Consider the following 20,454-nt stretch of genomic DNA (forward strand, 5'->3'; position numbering starts at 1 on the left):
AAGGGGGTCAGTGAATGCAAGTTGCTTCAACAAAAATTAAGTGATTCGAGAGTAGGTCTTAAAGTGAACTAATCCGAAATTTTGTGTGGGAGGTACACGAAGGTGTAGACAAATATAGTCCATATTCGAACCTGATCTATACCAGGTAAATAAATAAATATTAAGATGTGTAAAGTATGGACTAAGTCGGTCACTCCCTTCAAGAGTTATCGTGCACACAAATTTTCCTAACATTTTTGAACTTTTGTGGGGGAGGTACCAAATGGACCGATATGGCTTATCTTCGAATTTAAACTAAGTTTGTACAAAATATTAGGTAAGCCAAAGTTTGGACCGAATCGGCAGATCCGTTCGAGAGTTATCTTGCGCTCCAACAACTATACACGGTGTCAAAGGGTTTTTTTGCACCTTTCAGGCTATTTTTTCAGAAAGTATGGGCTTGCCCCTGTTAAAACTTGTACCGTCGTATTGGGGCAGTGAATACAAGTTGTATACAGTTTGTGATCTAATTTAGGCATTCGCGGTATCCGTGGTCGAAAAACTTCTTCACCTGAAATTGTGAGTAAGAAAGCAGATATTTATTTCATTCGGCCCAAACGAACTTAAATTCTTTTCCATTATATATATATTTTTTTTGTTTTTTGTTTTTAGTTTTTTTTTCTTCATACGCTAAAGGTATGTAGGTGTCGAGGAATTCGTCTTGCTTCACTTGTTTCTATGAGTTATTCTACACAAAGAGAACCGGCGAATGACCCTGCTAACGATAACTGACATATTTTTAAGTCGTTCCAATTAAATTAGTGGCATTGTATATATGTACATATGTATATTTTATGCCTGCAATAACTTTACATTTCATTTATTAAATGCATTCTAATACACCACTAGAATAATTGAATAGCTGTCGAGGGTAAATCATTGCCATTTACTTAAAAAAAAGTAATATTGGTCGAAACGAAGTTTTCAGTTAGTAAAGGTTTATTGCCGACTAGAAACATGCCATCATCTCGCAATTTTTTAATCATTCGAGTTTTTCATTTAACCTGTAAGTTGGTGATTTTAAATGAGTTATTAATAATAACTGTGAAAGTATAATAAATAAAAACTGTGAAAGTATAATTTTAAAAGTATTATTTTTTACAGATTTTATTATGGTGTTATGGATTGACAGTTCATTGGGAGGTAAATTTTCCTTAACATTTAAAAAAAATATATCCCAAGATGGGCAAAAAAAAAACGATGATACCTTTTATCTGGGGACAGTTACTCTTTTAAAGAATAATCTTAAAAAACACGGCTTTCGTCTAGGTCTTGTGTAGGGCCGCGGGCTTTGACAAAAATAGTATCTACAAAATCAACGTTCTGCATGCCTTAAGACACCACATGTAGGGAAGACGTCCTCGTAAAATATTATTTAAAAAATCCACGCGATTATTGAAAATATTGAAAAATATAATTTTGAAAAATCTGCAGGTTTAAGACTAAAGACCCTTGGAAAATATTATTTATAATATCCCCGCGGTAGGGTCAATAAATGCTCGAAAAATTTTATTTAAAAAATCCACGCGTTTGGGTCTATAGATGGTCGAAAAATATTATTTAAAAAATCCACGCGGTAGGGTCAAAAAATGCTCGAAAAATGTTATTTAAAAAATCCACGCCTTAAGGTCTATAGATGTCGAAAAATATTATTTAAAACATCCACGCGGTAGGGTCAATAAATGCTCGAAAAATGTTATTTAAAAAATCCACGCCTTAAGGTCTATAGATGGTCGAAAAATATTATTTAAAAAAATCCATGCGTTTGGTCCAATAGTTATAGATCGAAAAAATATTATTTAAAAAATCCGCGCGTTTGGTTCAATAGATGGTCGAAAAATATTATTTAAAAAATCCGCGCGTTTGGTTCAATAGATGCTCGAAAAATATTATTTAAAAAATCCAAGCGTTTGGTTCAATAGATTGTCGAAAAATATTATTTAAAAAATCCGCGCTTTGAGGTCTATAGATGCTCGAAAAATATTATTTAAAAAATCCAAGCGTTTGGTTCAATAGATTGTCGAAAAATATTATTTAAAAAATCCGCGCTTTGAGGTCTATAGATGCTCGAAAAATATTATTTAAAAAATCCGCGCTTTGAGGTCTATAGATGCTCGAAAAACATTATTAAAAAAATCCACGCGTTGAGGTCTATACATGCTCGAAAAATATTTTTTAAAAAATCCACGCGTTGAGGTATATAGATGCTCGAAAAATATTATTAAAAAAAATTCACGCGTTAAGGTCTATGATGCGTGAAAAATGTTATTTAAAAAATCCACGCTTTTTGGTCTATTGATGCTCGAAAACTATTATTTAAAAAATCCACGCGTTAAGGTCTATAGATGCTCGAAAAATATTATTTAAAAAATCCACTCGTTTTACTCTACTGGTGCTCGAAAAATATTTTTTAAAAAATCCACGAGCTAGGGTCTATAGATGCTCGAAAAATATAACTTAAAAAATCCACGCGTTAAAGTCTATAGTTGCTCGAAAAATATTATTTAAAAATCCACGCGTTAAGGTCTATAGATGCTCGAAAAATATTAGTTAAAAAATATACGCGTTTTGGTCTATTGATGCCTAAAGAATATTATTTAAAAAATCCACGTTTTGAGGTCTATAGATGCTCGAAAAATATTATTTAAAAAATCCACGCGTTAAGGTCTATAGATGCTCGAAAATATGATTTAAAAAATCGGTAGTTGACATTGAATTACTTTAACACGCCTTTGATACGGAGACATATAAATGACTGACTAAGGCCTTAAATTTTTTGCCCTTTTCATTTCATATTTTACCAACGATGTATCTCTGTCTTTATTATTCTTCTATCATCATTCTTTAATGCAGGTTCATCACCTGCATTACAATGCATTGGTAAACACAACATACCTGTGGACGAGAAAAGTGTACAAATCGAAACGCAAAATTTCAAACCCTTTCAATTTGAAAACTTGGATGCCGTACCCACTTTTGCAGAACTTTCAAATCTGGAAGGTGCACTTTTCATAAAATTTGAATATTCGCGACAAAAACGCCCCATAATATATGCTGGGCCAAGAGAAGAATATGGAAATTATACTTTGGAATTTGTGTTTTGGCGTTGGCTGGAGAAAAGCCAACCTGAAAATGACTTTGGCGATATACAATTACCAGCAGAATTACATTTGTTTTTCTCTAATATAAAGGATCGATTTTCTAATAGGACAGCTCTGGCATTTCCCCTCAAGGTATTTATTTCTTTGAGTGATACACAAAAATTTAAAGTTGCCATAACTTGAATTGGATTTTGAATTTGAATTTTAGGTTGTTAAAAATTCACCAATGAAATTTTTTGATGTAATTACTCAACATTTACCATATGTACGGACGCCAGGAGGGTACATAGGACTTCCGCTGGATTCGATGCCCTTACTAGCCGAGATATTAAATTCAAATCTTAGCCACTTCTACACATATAGTGGCTCCATCTGTTATATTATGTTCATGAGTGATGCTATATGGTTCGATATGATAACTCCCATTGAAATTGGAATTGATTTTGTAAGATTTATTGCGAAATATTATCGTTCGATAAGTAATTGAAATTAAATAATTTTTTACAAGGTTCAGCAAGTGCAATATTTAGAAACAATTAGTGGTAAACCTTCGATGAACTCAATTTGGAAACAAAGGACTCCAGAAGGAATTGTTACCAAATCTTTTGGAACAAATGGAGAAAAACAATGGAGTTTGACACCAGAATTGCTCATTATTGCTGCGACCATTTTATTTCATCATCAGAATTAGAAATGGTCATATAATAATTTACTAAAAAAATATTTTAACACTTATGAAAAGAACATTTTTCCAAGCTATTGTTATCCAGTAGGAACAATACGAAGATACAACTGACACCACCATCTCTGAAAATCATATTGAATAGCACTGCCCGAATGAAATCAACACAAGAAAAAAAGACAAAATACCAAATAAATAAGAATCAATCACGTTTGCAGGCAGTTTTATGTCCTCATACTGTTTAAAAAAGAGAAACACTATATATCAAGAGAAGTGCACCCAAATGTCCCATGAAAAATCCCGATACCGACGACAAGAACAAAATCCTTTTTCCCTATTACTGGTCATAACCTAACTCTGTTCGTTATGATCATTTTGGATACATACATTTGTGTCAATTTAATTCCGTAAAATTTTCAACGCATCTTGATATATGTTAAGTTCACGACAAAATCATGGATTTTGAAACCTATATGTTCTCTTTATTTTCACTGCACCATTACCGTAGATCACCTGAAATATTGAAATAAATATTTAAAATATGTAAATTATCGTTCATCATGATACCCGCATTAGTGTCAGTTTAGCTTATTCCCATAAACCGAGCTATTCAAAATAGTGGTAATATATTTGTTTGTAATAATTTTAAAAATTTAACATTTCATTTAGTAAATGCATTCTAATATACAACTAGAATATTTGATTAGCGGCTGAGTGTAAATCGTTGCCATTTACTTAATATTAATATTGTCTGAAACGACCTTTCACTCAGTAAGGTTTTATTGTCGGCTAGAAACATGGTGCCACTACTCAATTTTTTAACCATAAACGATTTTCACTTGGCATGTAAGATGGTGATTTTCCGAGAATAATGGAATTACAGAAAATTTTCAATAGTCTAATTTGAAAATATACTTTTCTTTTTGCAGATATTCTTTTCGTATATTCGATAAGTTATTCATTGGGAGGTAAGATGCTCGAAAAATATTATTTAAAAAATCCACGCGTTAAGGTCAATAGATGGTCGAAAAATATTATTTAAAAAATCCACGCGTTAAGGTCAATAGATGGTCGAAAAATATTATTTAAAAAATCCACGCGTTAAGGTCAATAGATGGTCGAAAAATATTATTTAAAAAATCCACGCGTTAAGGTCAATAGATGGTCGAAAAATATTATTTAAAAAATCCACGCGTTAAGGTCAATAGATGGTCGAAAAATATTATTTAAAAAATCCACGCGTTAAGGTCAATAGATGGTCGAAAAATATTATTTAAAAAATCCACGCGTTAAGGTCAATAGATGGTCGAAAAATATTATTTAAAAAATCCACGCGTTAAGGTCAATAGATGGTCGAAAAATATTATTTAAAAAATCCACACGTTAAGGTCCAAAGATGCTCGAAAAATATTATTTAAAAAATCCACGCGTTAAAGTCTATAGATGCTCGAAAAATATTATTTAAAAAATCCACGCGTTAAGGTCTATAGATGCTCGAAAAATATTATTTAAAAAATCCACGCGTTAAGGTCTATAGATGCTCGAAAAATATTATTTAAAAAATCCACGCGTTAAGGTCTATAGATGCTCGAAAAATATTATTTAAAAAATCCACGCGTTAAGGTCTATAGATGCTCGAAAAATATTATTTAAAAAATCCACGCGTTAAGGTCTATAGATGCTCGAAAAATATTATTTAAAAAATCCACGCGTTAAGGTCTATAGATGCTCGAAAAATATTATTTAAAAAATCCACGCGTTAAGGTCTATAGATGCTCGAAAAATATTATTTAAAAAATCCACGCGTTAAGGTCTATAGATGCTCGAAAAATATTATTTAAAAAATCCACGCGTTAAGGTCTATAGATGCTCGAAAAATATTATTTAAAAAATCCACGCGTTAAGGTCTATAGATGCTCGAAAAATATTATTTAAAAAATCCACGCGTTAAGGTCTATAGATGCTCGAAAAATATTATTTAAAAAATCCACGCGTTAAGGTCTATAGATGCTCGAAAAATATTATTTAAAAAATCCACGCGTTAAGGTCAATAGATGGTCGAAAAATATTATTTAAAAAATCCACGCGTTAAGGTCAATAGATGGTCGAAAAATATTATTTAAAAAATCCACGCGTTAAGGTCAATAGATGGTCGAAAAATATTATTTAAAAAATCCACGCGTTAAGGTCAATAGATGGTCGAAAAATATTATTTAAAAAATCCACGCGTTAAGGTCAATAGATGGTCGAAAAATATTATTTAAAAAATCCACGCGTTAAGGTCAATAGATGGTCGAAAAATATTATTTAAAAAATCCACGCGTTAAGGTCAATAGATGGTCGAAAAATATTATTTAAAAAATCCACGCGTTAAGGTCAATAGATGGTCGAAAAATATTATTTAAAAAATCCACGCGTTAAGGTCAATAGATGGTCGAAAAATATTATTTAAAAAATCCACGCGTTAAGGTCAATAGATGGTCGAAAAATATTATTTAAAAAATCCACGCGTTAAGGTCAATAGATGGTCGAAAAATATTATTTAAAAAATCCACGCGTTAAGGTCAATAGATGGTCGAAAAATATTATTTAAAAAATCCACGCGTTAAGGTCAATAGATGGTCGAAAAATATTATTTAAAAAATCCACGCGTTAAGGTCAATAGATGGTCGAAAAATATTATTTAAAAAATCCACGCGTTAAGGTCAATAGATGGTCGAAAAATATTATTTAAAAAATCCACGCGTTAAGGTCAATAGATGGTCGAAAAATATTATTTAAAAAATCCACGCGTTAAGGTCAATAGATGGTCGAAAAATATTATTTAAAAAATCCACGCGTTTTGGTCTATTGATGCTCGAAAAATATTATTTAAAAAATCCACGCGTTTTGGTCTATTGATGCTCGAAAAATATTATTTAAAAAATCCACGCGTTTTGGTCTATTGATGCTCGAAAAATATTATTTAAAAAATCCACGCGTTTTGGTCTATTGATGCTCGAAAAATATTATTTAAAAAATCCACGCGTTTTGGTCTATTGATGCTCGAAAAATATTATTTAAAAAATCCACGCGTTTTGGTCTATTGATGCTCGAAAAATATTATTTAAAAAATCCACGCGTTTTGGTCTGTTGATGCTCGAAAAATATTATTTAAAAAATCCACGCGTTTTGGTCTATTGATGCTCGAAAAATATTATTTAAAAAATCCACGCGTTTTGGTCTATTGATGCTCGAAAAATATAATTAAAAAAATCCACGCGTTTTGGTCTATTGATGCTCGAAAAATATTATTTAACAAATCCACGCGTTTTGATCTATTGATGCTCGAAAAATATTATTTAAAAAATCCACGCGTTTTGGTCTATTGATGCTCGAAAAATATTATTTAAAAAATCCACGCGTTTTGGTCTATTGATGTTCGAAAAATATTATTTAAAAAATCCACGCGTTTTGGTCTATTGATGTTCGAAAAATATTATTTAAAAAATCCACGCGTTTTGGTCTATTGATGTTCGAAAAATATTATTTAAAAAATCCACGCGTTTTGGTCTATTGATGCTCGAAAAATATTATTTAAAAAATCCACGCGTTTTGGTCTATTGATGCTCGAAAAATATTATTTAAAAAATCCACGCGTTTTGGTCTATTGATGCTCGAAAAATATTATTTAAAAAATCCACGCGTTTTGGTCTATTGATGTTCGAAAAATATTATTTAAAAAATCCACGCGTTTTGGTCTATTGATGTTCGAAAAATATTATTTAAAAAATCCACGCGTTTTGGTCTATTGATGCTCGAAAAATATTATTTAAAAAATCCACGCGTTTTGGTCTATTGATGCTCGAAAAATATTATTTAAAAAATCCACGCGTTTTGGTCTATTGATGCTCGAAAAATATTATTTAAAAAATCCACGCGTTTTGGTCTATTGATGCTCGAAAAATATTATTTAAAAAATCCACGCGTTTTGGTCTATTGATGCTCGAAAAATATTATTTAAAAAATCCACGCGTTTTGGTCTATTGATGCTCGAAAAATATTATTTAAAAAATCCACGCGTTTTGGTCTATTGATGCTCGAAAAATATTATTTAAAAAATCCACGCGTTTTGGTCTATTGATGCTCGAAAAATATTATTTAAAAAATCCACGCGTTTTGGTCTATTGATGCTCGAAAAATATTATTTAAAAAATCCACGCGTTTTGGTCTATTGATGCTCGAAAAATATTATTTAAAAAATCCACGCGTTTTGGTCTATTGATGCTCGAAAAATATTATTTAAAAAATCCACGCGTTTTGGTCTATTGATGCTCGAAAAATATTATTTAAAAAATCCACGCGTTTTGGTCTATTGATGCTCGAAAAATATTATTTAAAAAATCCACGCGTTTTGGTCTATTGATGCTCGAAAAATATTATTTAAAAAATCCACGCGTTTTGGTCTATTGATGCTCGAAAAATATTATTTAAAAAATCCACGCGTTTTGGTCTATTGATGCTCGAAAAATATTATTTAAAAAATCCACGCGTTTTGGTCTATTGATGCTCGAAAAATATTATTTAAAAAATCCACGCGTTTTGGTCTATTGATGCTCGAAAAATATTATTTAAAAAATCCACGCGTTTTGGTCTATTGATGCTCGAAAAATATTATTTAAAAAATCCACGCGTTTTGGTCTATTGATGCTCGAAAAATATTATTTAAAAAATCCACGCGTTTTGGTCTATTGATGCTCGAAAAATATTATTTAAAAAATCCACGCGTTTTGGTCTATTGATGCTCGAAAAATATTATTTAAAAAATCCACGCGTTTTGGTCTATTGATGCTCGAAAAATATTATTTAAAAAATCCACGCGTTTTGGTCTATTGATGCTCGAAAAATATTATTTAAAAAATCCACGCGTTTTGGTCTATTGATGCTCGAAAAATATTATTTAAAAAATCCACGCGTTTTGGTCTATTGATGCTTGAAAAATATTATTTAAAAAATCCACGCGTTTTGGTCTATTGATGTTCGAAAAATATTATTTAAAAAATCCACGCGTTTTGGTCTACTGATGCTCGAAAAATATTATTTAAAAAATCCACGCGTTTTGGTCTATTGATGTTCGAAAAATATTATTTAAAAAATCCACGCGTTTTGGTCTATTGATGCTCGAAAAATATTATTTAAAAAATCCACGCGTTTTGGTCTATTGATGCTCGAAAAATATTATTTAAAAAATCCACGCGTTTTGGTCTATTGATGCTTGAAAAATATTATTTAAAAAATCCACGCGTTAAGGTCTATAGATGCTCGAAAAATATTATTTAAAAAATCCACGCGTTAAGGTCTATAGATGCTCGAAAAATATTATTTAAAAAATCCACGCGTTAAGGTCTATAGATGCTCGAAAAATATTATTTAAAAAATCCACGCGTTAAGGTCTATAGATGCTCGAAAAATATTATTTAAAAAATCCACGCGTTAAGGTCTATAGATGCTCGAAAAATATTATTTAAAAAATCCACGCGTTAAGGTCTATAGATGCTCGAAAAATATTATTTAAAAAATCCACGCGTTAAGGTCTATAGATGCTCGAAAAATATTATTTAAAAAATCCACGCGTTAAGGTCTATAGATGCTCGAAAAATATTATTTAAAAAATCCACGCGTTAAGGTCTATAGATGCTCGAAAAATATTATTTAAAAAATCCACGCGTTAAGGTCTATAGATGCTCGAAAAATATTATTTAAAAAATCCACGCGTTAAGGTCTATAGATGCTCGAAAAATATTATTTAAAAAATCCACGCGTTAAGGTCTATAGATGCTCGAAAAATATTATTTAAAAAATCCACGCGTTAAGGTCTATAGATGCTCGAAAAATATTATTTAAAAAATCCACGCGTTAAGGTCTATAGATGCTCGAAAAATATTATTAAAAAATCCACGCGTTAAGGTCTATAGATGCTCGAAAAATATTATTTAAAAAATCCACGCGTTTGGGTCTGTAGATGCTCGAAAAAAATTATTTACAAAATCCAAGCATTAAGGTCTATAAATGGTCGAAAAATATGATTTAAAAAATCCGGTAGCTGTCATTGAATAACTTTAGCAAGCCTTTAATACGGAGACAAATAAATGACTGGCTTAGGCCATTAAATTTTTTGCCCTTTTCATTTTATAATTTTACCAACGTTGTGTCTCCGTCTTTATTCTTCTTCTATCATCATGCTTTAATGCAGGTTCATCACCTGCATTACAATGCATTGGTAAACACAACATACCTGTGGACGAGAAAAGTGTACAAATCAAAACGCAAAATTTCAAACCTTTTCGATTTGATAACTTGGATGCAGTACCCACATTTGCAGAACTTTCAAATCTGGAAGGTACACTTTACATTAGGTTTGAATATTCGTCACAAAAAAGGCCAATAATGTATGCCGGGCCAAGAGAACGTAATGGAAATTATACTTTAGAACATATATTGTGGCGTTGGTTGGAGGAAAGCCAACCTGAAAATGATTTTGGCGATATACAATTACCAGCAGAATTACATTTGTTTTTCTCTCATATAAAGGATAAACAATCTGCAAAGACAGCACTGGCATTTCCCCTCAAGGTATTTCTTTGAATAATTTTCAACATTTAATTATTTTTTATTATTTTTTTTTTTTTAATTATAGGTTGTTAAAAATTCGCCAATCAAATTCTTTGAAGTAATTACCCAACACTTACCACTAGTACGAGAACCAGTAGCTGACATTGAACTCCCCCTGGATTCGATGCCCTTACTAGCGCAGATATTGAATACAAATCTTAGCCACTTTTATACATACAGTGGCGATAGCTGTCATAATAACATGTACCTGGTTAATGTAACATGGTTCGATATCATAACTCCCATTGAAATTGGAATTGATTTTGTAAGATTTATTTTCAAATATCAGCTTTTGATGGGTAATTTAAGTTCGATTTTCTTCAACAGGCCCAGCAAGTGGAATATTTAGAAACGATCAGTGGTAAACCTTCGATGAACTCAATTTGGAAACAAAAGTCTCCAGAAGGAATTGTTACCAAATCTTTTGGAACAAATGGAGAAAAACAATGGATTTTGGCACCAGAATTGCTCATTATTGTCGGGATCATTTTATTTCATGATTAAAATTAGAAATGGTCATATAATAATAATAATTTACTGAAGAAATGTTTTAACACAAAATACCAAATAAAAAAGAATCAATCAGTTTGTAAGCACATTCATAACCTCAGACTGTTAAAGGAGAAAAACACTATATATCAAGCGAAGTGGACCCAAATGTCCCATGAGAAAATCCGTCGGTGTCGAGACACGAACAAAATCCTTTTTCCCTATTACTAGTCATAACCTAACTCTGTTCGTTATGATCATTTGGGATAAAGACATTTGTGTCGATTTAATTCCGTAAATTTTTCAACGCAAGAATTGCAGCCATCTTGATATTTGTTAAGTTCACGACAAAATCATGTATTTTGAGACCTATATGTCCTCTTCATTTTCACTGCACCATTACCGTAGATCACCTGAAATATTGAAATAAATATTTAAAATATGTAAATTATCGTTCATCACGATACCCGCATTAGTGTCAGTTTAGCTTATTCCCATAAACCCAGCTATTCCAAATAGTGGCAATATATTTGTATGTAATAATTTTAATAACTTAACATTTCATTTGGTAAATGCATTCGAATATACAACTAGAATATTTGATTAGCGGCTGAGTGTAAATCGTTGCCATTTACTTAACATCAATATTGTCTGAAGCGACCTTTCATTTAGTAAGGTTTTATTGTCGGCTAGAAACATGGTGCCACTACGCAATTTTTTAACCATAAACGTTTTTCAGTTGACTTGTAAGTTGGTGATTTTCCATGAAAATGAAAATACATTTTTCCTTATTATAAGAATAAAAAAGTTTTCAATAGTCTGATCTGAAAATATAAATTTCTGTTTGCAGATTTTCTTATTTTGTTTTGGATAAGTTATTCATTGGGAGGTAAATATAATAATCTATTTCCCACGAACTTTTTTTAATATTTTTTTAAAGACCCATCAAACAATAATCGTGGATTTTTAAAAATATTTTTTCCAACACCCATTGACCAATAAGCGTGGATTTTTAAAAACATTTTTTCTACGACCCATTGACCAATATGCGTGGATTTTTAAAAATATTTTTTTCAACGACCCATCAAACAATAAGCGTTGATTTTTAAAAATATTTTTTTCAACGACCCATCAGACAATAAGCGTGGATTTTTAAAAATATTTTTTCAATGATCCATCAAACAATTAGCGTGGATTTTTAAAAATATTTTTTTCTACGACCCATCAAACAATAAGCGTGGATTTTTAAAAATAGTTTTTCCAACGACCCATCAAACAATAAGCGTGGATTTTTGAAAATATTTTTTTTCAACGACCCATCAAACAATAAGCGTGGATTTTTAAAAATATTTTTTTCAACGAACCATCAAACAATAAGCGCGGATTTTTAAAAATATTTTTTTCAACGACCCATCAAACAATAAGCGCGGATTTTTAAAAATATTTTTTTCAACGAACCATCAAACAATAAGCGTGGATTTTTAAAAATATTTTTTTTCAACGAACCATCAAACAATAAGCGTGGATTTTTAAAAATATTTTTTTTCAACGACCCATCAAACAATAAGCGTGGATTTTTAAAATTATTTTTTTCAAAGACCCATCAAACAATAAGCGTGGATTTTTAAAAATATTTTTTTCAAAGACCCATCAAACAATAAGCGTGGATTTTTAAAAATATTTTTTTCAACGACCCATCAAACAATAAGCGTGGATTTTTAAAAATATTTTTTTCAACGACCCATTGACCAATAAGCGTGGATTTTTAAAAATATTTTTTTCAACGACCCATTGACCAATAAGCGTGGATTTTTAAAAATATTTTTTTCAACGACCCATTGACCAATAGGCGTGGATTTTTAAAAATATTTTTTTCAACGACCCATTGACCAATAAGCGTGGATTTTTAAAAATATTTTTTTCAACGACCCATTGACCAATAAGCGTGGATTTTTAAAAATATTTTTTGCAACGGCTTATTGACCGATAAGCTTGGATTTTTAAAAATATTGTTTTCAACGACCCATTGACCAATAAGCGTAGATTTTTAAAAATATTTTTTTTAACGACCCATTGACCAATAAGCGTAGATTTTTGAAAATATTTTTTTTCAACGACCCATTGACCAATAAGAGTAGATTTTTAAAAATATTTTTTTCAACGACCCATTGACCAATAAGCGTAGATTTTTAAAAATATTTTTTTTAACGACCCATTGACCAATAAGCGTAGATTTTTGAAAATATTTTTTCAACGACCCATTGACCAATAAGAGTAGATTTTTAAAAATATTTTTTTCAACGACCCATTGACCAATAAGCGTAGATTTTTAAAAATATTTTTTTCAACGACCCATTGACCAATAAGCGTGGATTTTTAAAAATATTTTTTCAACGACCCATCAAACAATAAGCGTGGATTTTTAAAAATATTTTTTTTCAACGACCCATCAAACAATAAGCGTGGATTTTTAAAAATATTTTTTCAACGACCCAGCAAACAATAAGCGTGGATTTTTAAAAATATTTTTTCAACGACCCATTGACCAATAAGCGTGGATTTTTAAAAATATTTTTTCAACGACCCATTGACCAATAAGCGTGGATTTTTAAAAATATTTTTTCAACGACCCATTGACCAATAAGCGTGGATTTTTAAAAATATTTTTTTTCAACGACCCATCAAACAATAAGCGTGGATTTATAAAAATATTTTTTTCAACGACCCATCAAACAATAAGCGTGGATTTTTAAAAATATTTTTTTTCAACGACCCATCAAACAATAAGCGTGGATTTTTAAAAATATTTTTTTCAACGACCCATCAAACAATAAGCGTGGATTTTTAAAAATATTTTTTTTCAACGACCCATCAAACAATAAGCGTGGATTTTTAAAAATATTTTTTTCAACGACCCATCAAACAATAAGCGTGGATTTTTAAAAACATTTTTTCAACGATCCATCAAACAATAAGCGTGGATTTTTAAAAATATTTTTTCAACGATCCATCAAACAATAAGCGTGGATTTTTAAAAATATTTTTTTCAACGACCCATTGACCAATAAGCGTGGATTTTTAAAAATATTTTTTTCAACGACCCATTGACCAATAAGCGTGGATTTTTAAAAATATTTTTTTCAACGACCCATTGACCAATAAGCTTGGATTTTTAAAAATATTTTTTTCAACGACCCATTGACCAATAAGCGTGGATTTTTAAAAATATTTTTTTCAACGACCCATTGACCAATAAGCGTGGATTTTTAAAAATATTTTTTTCAACGACCCATCAAGCAATAAGCGTGGATTTTTAAAAATATTTTTTTCAACGACCCATCAAACAATAAGCGTGGATTTTTAAAAATATTTTTTTCAACGACCCATCAAACAATAAGCGTGGATTTTTAAAAATATTTTTTTCAACGACCCATCAAACAATAAGCGTGGATTTTTAAAAATATTTTTTTCAACGACCCATCAAACAATAAGCGTGGATTTTTAAAAATATTTTTTTCAACGACCCATCAAACAATAAGCGTGGATTTTTAAAAATATTTTTTTCAACGACCCATCAAACAATAAGCGTGGATTTTTAAAAATATTTTTTTCAACGACCCATCAAACCCATCAAACAATAAGCGTGGATTTTTAAAAATATTTTTTTCAACGACCCATCAAACCCATCAAACAATAAGCGTGGATTTTTAAAAATATTTTTTTCAACGACCCATAAACAATAAGCGTGGATTTTTAAAAATATTTTTTTCAACGACCCATCAAACAATAAGCCTGGATTTTTAAAAATATTTTTTTCAACGACCCATCAAACAATAAGCGTGGATTTTTAAAAATATTTTTTTCAACGACCCATTGACCAATATACTTCATTCCAGATTTTTTACCGAAAAAAGCCCAATGCGTTGGTAAACACAACATTCCCTTGGACGAGAAAAGTGTACAAGTGAAAGTGCAAATTTTCAAACCTTTTCGATTTGAAAATTTGGATGCAGTACCCGTGTTTGCAGAACTTGTAAATGTGGAAGGTCAACTTTACATAATGTTTGAATATTCGCTACAACAACCCCCAATAATGTATGATGGGCCAAGAGAAGAATATGGAAATTATAGCTTGCAGTTCATATTTTGGCGTTGGCTGGAGAAAAGCCAACCAGAAAATGACTTGGACGGTATACAATTTCCAGCAGAATTTCATTTATTGTTCAGTAATACAAAGGATAAGGATTCGGTATGGACAGCATTGGCTTTTTCCTTCAAGGTATTTGATTTGATTTGGATTTGAGTGATATACACAATTACACAAAGTTGGTAATGATTCGAAGTGGATTTTTTTTCAAATTTAGGTTGTTAAAAAGTCTCCAATGGCATTTTTTGATATAATTACCCAACACTTACCACTAATACGGACACCAGGTGCTCACATTAAACTTCCGCCGGATTCGATTCACTTACTGGCGCAAATATTGAATGGCAATCTTAGTGACTTTTATACATATAATGGCAGGACTTGTTATACTATGTGCCCGACTGATGTTGTATGGTTCGATATTATAACTCCCATAGAAATTGGAATTGATTTCGTAAGGTTTATTTCGGAATATCAGCTTTTGATTGATAATTTATGTTAGATATTTTTTTCTTCATCAGGTCCAGCAAGTGGAATATTTAGAAATGGCTGGTGGTAAGCCGTTGATGACTGCAATTTGGAACCAAAAGTCTCCAAATGGAATTGTTCTTAAATCTTTTGGAGAACAACAATTCATTTTGGCGCCGGAATTATTTATAAGTTCATTGATTGTAATGATTTATGGAATGTAGTGTGATTTTAATTATTATAATTTTTTTTCTAATAAGCAATGGACATTAATGATGATATTTACTGAATACACATTTTAAGACTTGTAAAAAAATGGTTTCCAAGCACTTGGTGCCCACTAGTAACAATGGGAAAGATATCTCTAAGCCAATCCAGAAAAAGGTAATCAATCAATGAGATTAATGCAGGAAAAAGTAGAATAAGAAAGAAATAAAATAAAATCAAGCAGATGTGTAGGTAGTTTTATATTCTCATACTATTTAAAGAAGGAGAAAAAAACAACACCCTAATAAGTGGAACTAAATGTCCCAATGAGTATAGTTTGAAACAAGAGCTGGGATAGTATTGAATATTTTATGGCAGGAATTTGATGCGACCCCTTTTACAACGGTATAATAGTTCTCTAAAATAGCAAAAAGCAACCAATGTTTTTTTTATATAGGTACGTAGGCTAGAGCATTTTTTGTGTAGATGGTATTTGATCTGAAGCTTCACCCCAGTGAATGAAAGACTTGCTGCAATTCGAATAAAAGCTAAATTCTTCAACGTCAGCTTTATTTGCGCTCATGCTCCCACTGAAGAAAAGGACGAACAGACCAAAGATATATTTTACGAGCGCTTAGAATAAACATATGACCGTTGCCCAGCCCATGACATTAAAATCATTCTAGGCGATTTTAATGCCAAAATTGGAAAGGAGAATATCTTTGGCCCAACAGTCGGGAAATTCAGTCTCCACAGTGAAACATCTGACAATGGTATGAGGCTGATAGACTTTGCAGCTGCAAAAAACATGGTAGTTAGCAGTACCAGATTTAATCATCTCCATATTCATAAGGGCACCTAGCGGTCTCCAGATCAGAAAACAAGAAATCAAATTAATCATGTTGTGATAGATGGAAGACATTCATCGAGCGTGTTGGATGTTCGATCCTTCCGAGGCGCAAACATAGACTCGTTGCAGCAAAGGAACGTACCAGATTAAATGTAGCAAACAAAGTGCGAAAAGACACAACACGGAAGTTGGAAATCAGTAAGCTGCAATCACAACAGATAGTCACAGCATATTCCACTCAACTAGCCCAATTGCTTAATCAAAGCACTCCTCATCCCGATAACATATCAGCACAATGGCAAAGCATTGCCCACTCCATGCAAACAGCCGCAAAATCCATACTTGGATACCAGAGATCTCCACCAAGGAATCCATGGTATGATCAGGAGTGTCGTGCTGCCACCGAAGAGAAAAATTCGGCATATTGGACTACTTTACAATCCGTAGCAACGCGTAGTGCACGAGAGAGATACAGGGAGAAAAGGAGAGAGGTGAAACGTCTTTTCCGCAGGAAAAAGAGAGAGAGATGGAAAAGCGGGAGTGTGAAAAAATCGAGATGTACAGGAGCCAGAATGAAGTCCGAAAATTCTACCAAAGAGTCAAGCACCAAACTGATGGCTTTGGTACAGGCATATCCTCCTTTAGAGATCAACAAGGTAATTTGGTAACTGATACAGATAGTGTGCTCAGGATATGGAAAGAACATTTTTCAAAACTGTTGGTATCCAATAGCAGCGAAGGCGACGAAGATACCACATTCCCAGTCCCAGAAGATGGTATTGAATGTATACCGCCCAGCCAAGATGAGGTAAAGACAGCAATAAATCGGCTGAAGAATAATAAGGCAGCAGGTGCCGATGGCTTACCAGCCGAGCTGTTCAAAACCGGAGGCGACACGCTGATAAGGTGTATTCATCAGCTAGTTAGCACCATCTGGCAGGAAGAACGAGTATCCGACGATTGGAACCTGAGTATCCTGTGCCCCGTCCACAAGAAGGGAGATAAGACTGTATGCTCTAACTATAGGGGCATAAGTCTACTCCCTATTGCCTACAAGATCGTGTCAGGGATATTGTGCGAACGACTAAAGCCTATGGTCAACGAGATAATTGGACACCTACCACCTTTATGTCGATTATAAAGCAGCCTTCGACAGGCCGCTGCGTTCAAAGGCATTCCAAGCCATGTCTGAATTTGGTATCCCCGCAAAGCTCATCCGTCTTTGCAAAATGACTTTAACTGACACGAGGTCCTCAGTTAAAATAGGAAAGAACCTCTCCGAAGAGTTTGGTACCAAAAGTGGTTTCAGACAAGGAGACAGCCTTTCGTGTGATCTCTTTAACATCCTGCTGGAAAAGGTTATACGAGAGGCAAACGTCAAAAGAAGTGGCACAATCTACACCAATAGTCACATGTTACTTGCCTATGCTGATGATATAGACATCATGGGCCGATCAGTAAAAGAAGTAACTGATACCTTTATAAAGGTCGAAGGAGAATATGCTAAAGTGGGTCTGGCGGTAAACGGTGAGAAGACCAAGTTGATGGTGTCGACGCGCAATGCGTCCATTGGGCTCGGACCGATGTGGAAGTAGGTTCCTATAATATTGAGGTAGTGAAAGACTTGGTCTACCTCGGCACCTCCGTAAACACAACAAACAACATCAGTTGTGAAATAAAAAGAAGAATTGTATTGGCTAACAGATGATACTTTGGTAAGCAGTTTAAAAACAAAGCCACATCTCGTCAAACAAAAATAACGCTTTACAAAACACTGATACTACCCGTGCTGATGTATGGTTCCGAAGCCTGGGTACTTGCGCAAGCAGACATGGCAGTGCTTGGTGTGTTTGAGGGAAAAATTCTTCAAAAGATCTACGGACCAATCTGCGTTGACGGTGAATATCGACGTCGCATGAACCACGAGCTGTATCTGCTATACAACGACATCAATATTGTTAAACGTATCGAGATGCAGCGATTGCGTTGGCTAGGCCATATCATAAGAATAAGCTTGGCGGTGCACGCAGAATTGGCAGGAAAAGGAATAGATGGAGCAAACAAGTGGATGATGAGATGAAAAGGCGCGGTATTCCAGAGTGCGAAGCAACAAATAGAGAGAAATGGAGATCTTTTCTTAGTTCGGCCTATGGATCAAATGTTCTGTAATGGGTCAGCTAAGTAAGTAAGTATTTTTTTGGAGGGTCTTCACAACAATAAACGTGGAATTTTTAAGAATATTTTTTCATAGGATTTTTTTGTTGATTTGTTTATACCCTCAGCATTTATGCTAATGAGGGTATATACACTTTCATACGGGCAACATGTGCCTCATCGGAATAACCGTTTTAGACCCCAAGTATGTTTGGACGATATGTGTTTCAGAAAAATTGTAGTTGATTTAGCCATGTCCGTCCGTATGTCTGGCTGGCTGGAGCGCACGATAACTCTCGAACGGATCAATCGATTCAGTCCAAATGTTGGTTTTCGTAATATTTTGTGCAAACTTAGTTTAGGTTCGAAGATGGGTTATATCGGTCCACTCCTTCCGGTACCTCCCCCACAAAAGTTCAGAAATGTTCGGAAAATTTGTGCGCACGATAACTCTTGAAGGGAGTAACCGATTTGGTTCATACTTTGCACATCGTGAAATTTTTACCAGACATAGATGTGGTTTCAATGTGGACTCAAACGGTCCACTCCTTCGGGTACCTCCTACACAAAATTCCGGATAAGTTCAGTTTAGACCATCTCTCGAATCGCTCTGATTTGTAATGTAACAACTTGTATTCACTGCAACCCAGTGCAATCTTTTTTTCGACAACTTATCAAGCGATAAGAGTGGATTTTTAAAAATATTTTTTCGACGACCCATCAAAATATCAGAACTATTCTTGAACAGCCCTTAAGCTGCACATAAACGAAAATATTGTACTTTTGAATGGTAGGCACCCAAAGAAGATATCCGATAAGGAGCTTCTCAAAAGGTTTAGAACAAATAAAAGGATTTGTGAAATTTTGGCCAACTCGCATACTCAATTCGTAATCTGTTGAGGATTGGTATTTTTTAACACAACAGCAGCCAGGTGACAACGATTTTTGATGGCGGCAGCTATCGGCAGTCGTAGAGCCGGGCGTCTGAGCCAACGCAGTGCACACTTGGCCCTGCGTTCAGTCAGCTTCAACGAAGCCTCAAGAATATGGGGGCATTACTACAATCTTCACTTGTCCTTGCCCTTCGACGGCGTCAACGCAAACTGAATAATAGGGATGGGTTATTGCTAAATCCCTCACTTGGTCCTGCGCTCGGTTAACCTCGACACAGTTCGTAGAATATGGAGTGTTGTTATAACCTTCATTTGGTTCTGTGGTTAGTCGGCGTCAACGCTTTCCGTTAGGGTAGCTTGATTTTCTTCGTATATAGTCACTGGTTAATCGATGTCCCTTTTCCTATTTTTTACCCGCCATTATAATATGGAGGGTATAATTAAATTTGTCATTCCGTTTGTAACACATCGAAATATTCATCGGAGACCCCATATACATACATAATACCGATTTAGTATTCATCCTAAGTCGATATACACGGTGCGCCTTAACTAATTTTAAATAGAAGGTGCTTACACCTGGGAAGTTTTTACAGATTCTGAAACTACATTGCTCATAGATGAAAAATATCAAGAAACAAAAAAATCGCCGGAGGGATTTTAAAATAAATCGCGACTTAAGTTCACATTTCTAGGGGTTTTTTAGGTTTTCGCGATTTTGCTTGGAAACCGCGAGTCCTATGTAAATGAGCCTAAAGAAAATTTTGTAGCTG

General features: G+C 33.1%; 3 protein-coding genes across 4 annotated transcripts; all 3 read left to right on the top strand.

Moving 5' to 3' along the window:
• Positions 1–994: 994 nt before the first annotated feature.
• LOC141396338 (uncharacterized) lies at positions 995–4,455 on the top strand. Of its 2 annotated transcripts, none has more exons than XM_073971712.1 (5): positions 995–1,045; positions 1,144–1,182; positions 2,893–3,272; positions 3,349–3,585; positions 3,649–4,455. In XM_073971712.1, exons 1-5 carry the CDS (start codon positions 997–999, stop codon positions 3,829–3,831), a joined length of 888 nt encoding a protein of 295 aa, XP_073827813.1. In that variant the 5' UTR covers positions 995–996; the 3' UTR covers positions 3,832–4,455. The 2 variants fall into 2 exon arrangements, with proteins under 2 accessions (XP_073827813.1, XP_073827814.1); XM_073971713.1 differs by lacking the exon at positions 995–1,045 and adding an exon at positions 1,052–1,089.
• Positions 4,456–4,589: 134 nt separating this feature from the next.
• On the top strand, positions 4,590–11,260 carry LOC141396339 (uncharacterized). The gene is made up of 5 exons (XM_073971714.1): positions 4,590–4,668; positions 4,752–4,790; positions 10,055–10,434; positions 10,499–10,738; positions 10,801–11,260. The coding sequence occupies exons 1-5, from the start codon at positions 4,620–4,622 to the stop codon at positions 10,975–10,977; spliced, it is 885 nt and encodes a 294-aa protein (XP_073827815.1). The 5' UTR covers positions 4,590–4,619; the 3' UTR covers positions 10,978–11,260.
• Positions 11,261–11,336: 76 nt separating this feature from the next.
• LOC141396340 (carbonic anhydrase 1-like) lies at positions 11,337–15,833 on the top strand. Its single transcript, XM_073971715.1, has 5 exons — positions 11,337–11,708; positions 11,813–11,851; positions 14,859–15,241; positions 15,327–15,563; positions 15,631–15,833. The coding sequence occupies exons 1-5, from the start codon at positions 11,660–11,662 to the stop codon at positions 15,799–15,801; spliced, it is 879 nt and encodes a 292-aa protein (XP_073827816.1). The 5' UTR covers positions 11,337–11,659; the 3' UTR covers positions 15,802–15,833.
• The last annotated feature ends 4,621 nt before the right edge of the window (positions 15,834–20,454 follow it).

The sequence above is a fragment of the Musca autumnalis genome, unplaced genomic scaffold (assembly GCF_047663935.1).
Source record: "Musca autumnalis isolate F117 unplaced genomic scaffold, ASM4766393v1 scaffold_270, whole genome shotgun sequence".
Classification (NCBI taxonomy): domain Eukaryota; kingdom Metazoa; phylum Arthropoda; class Insecta; order Diptera; family Muscidae; genus Musca; species Musca autumnalis.

Coding starts and splice junctions, on each gene's coding strand:
- LOC141396338 (XM_073971712.1), top strand. CDS start 997: ATGCCATCATCTCGCAATTTTTTAATCATTCGAGTTTTTCATTTAACC. Junction 3,273..3,348: donor CTCTGGCATTTCCCCTCAAG/GTATTTATTTCT, acceptor TTTGAATTTTAG/GTTGTTAAAAATTCACCAAT. Junction 3,586..3,648: donor TTGAAATTGGAATTGATTTT/GTAAGATTTATT, acceptor ATTTTTTACAAG/GTTCAGCAAGTGCAATATTT.
- LOC141396340 (XM_073971715.1), top strand. CDS start 11,660: ATGGTGCCACTACGCAATTTTTTAACCATAAACGTTTTTCAGTTGACT. Junction 11,852..14,858: donor GATAAGTTATTCATTGGGAG/GTAAATATAATA, acceptor ACTTCATTCCAG/ATTTTTTACCGAAAAAAGCC. Junction 15,242..15,326: donor CATTGGCTTTTTCCTTCAAG/GTATTTGATTTG, acceptor TTTCAAATTTAG/GTTGTTAAAAAGTCTCCAAT.
- LOC141396339 (XM_073971714.1), top strand. CDS start 4,620: ATGGTGCCACTACTCAATTTTTTAACCATAAACGATTTTCACTTGGCA. Junction 4,669..4,751: donor AAACGATTTTCACTTGGCAT/GTAAGATGGTGA, acceptor TTCTTTTTGCAG/ATATTCTTTTCGTATATTCG. Junction 10,739..10,800: donor TTGAAATTGGAATTGATTTT/GTAAGATTTATT, acceptor TTTCTTCAACAG/GCCCAGCAAGTGGAATATTT.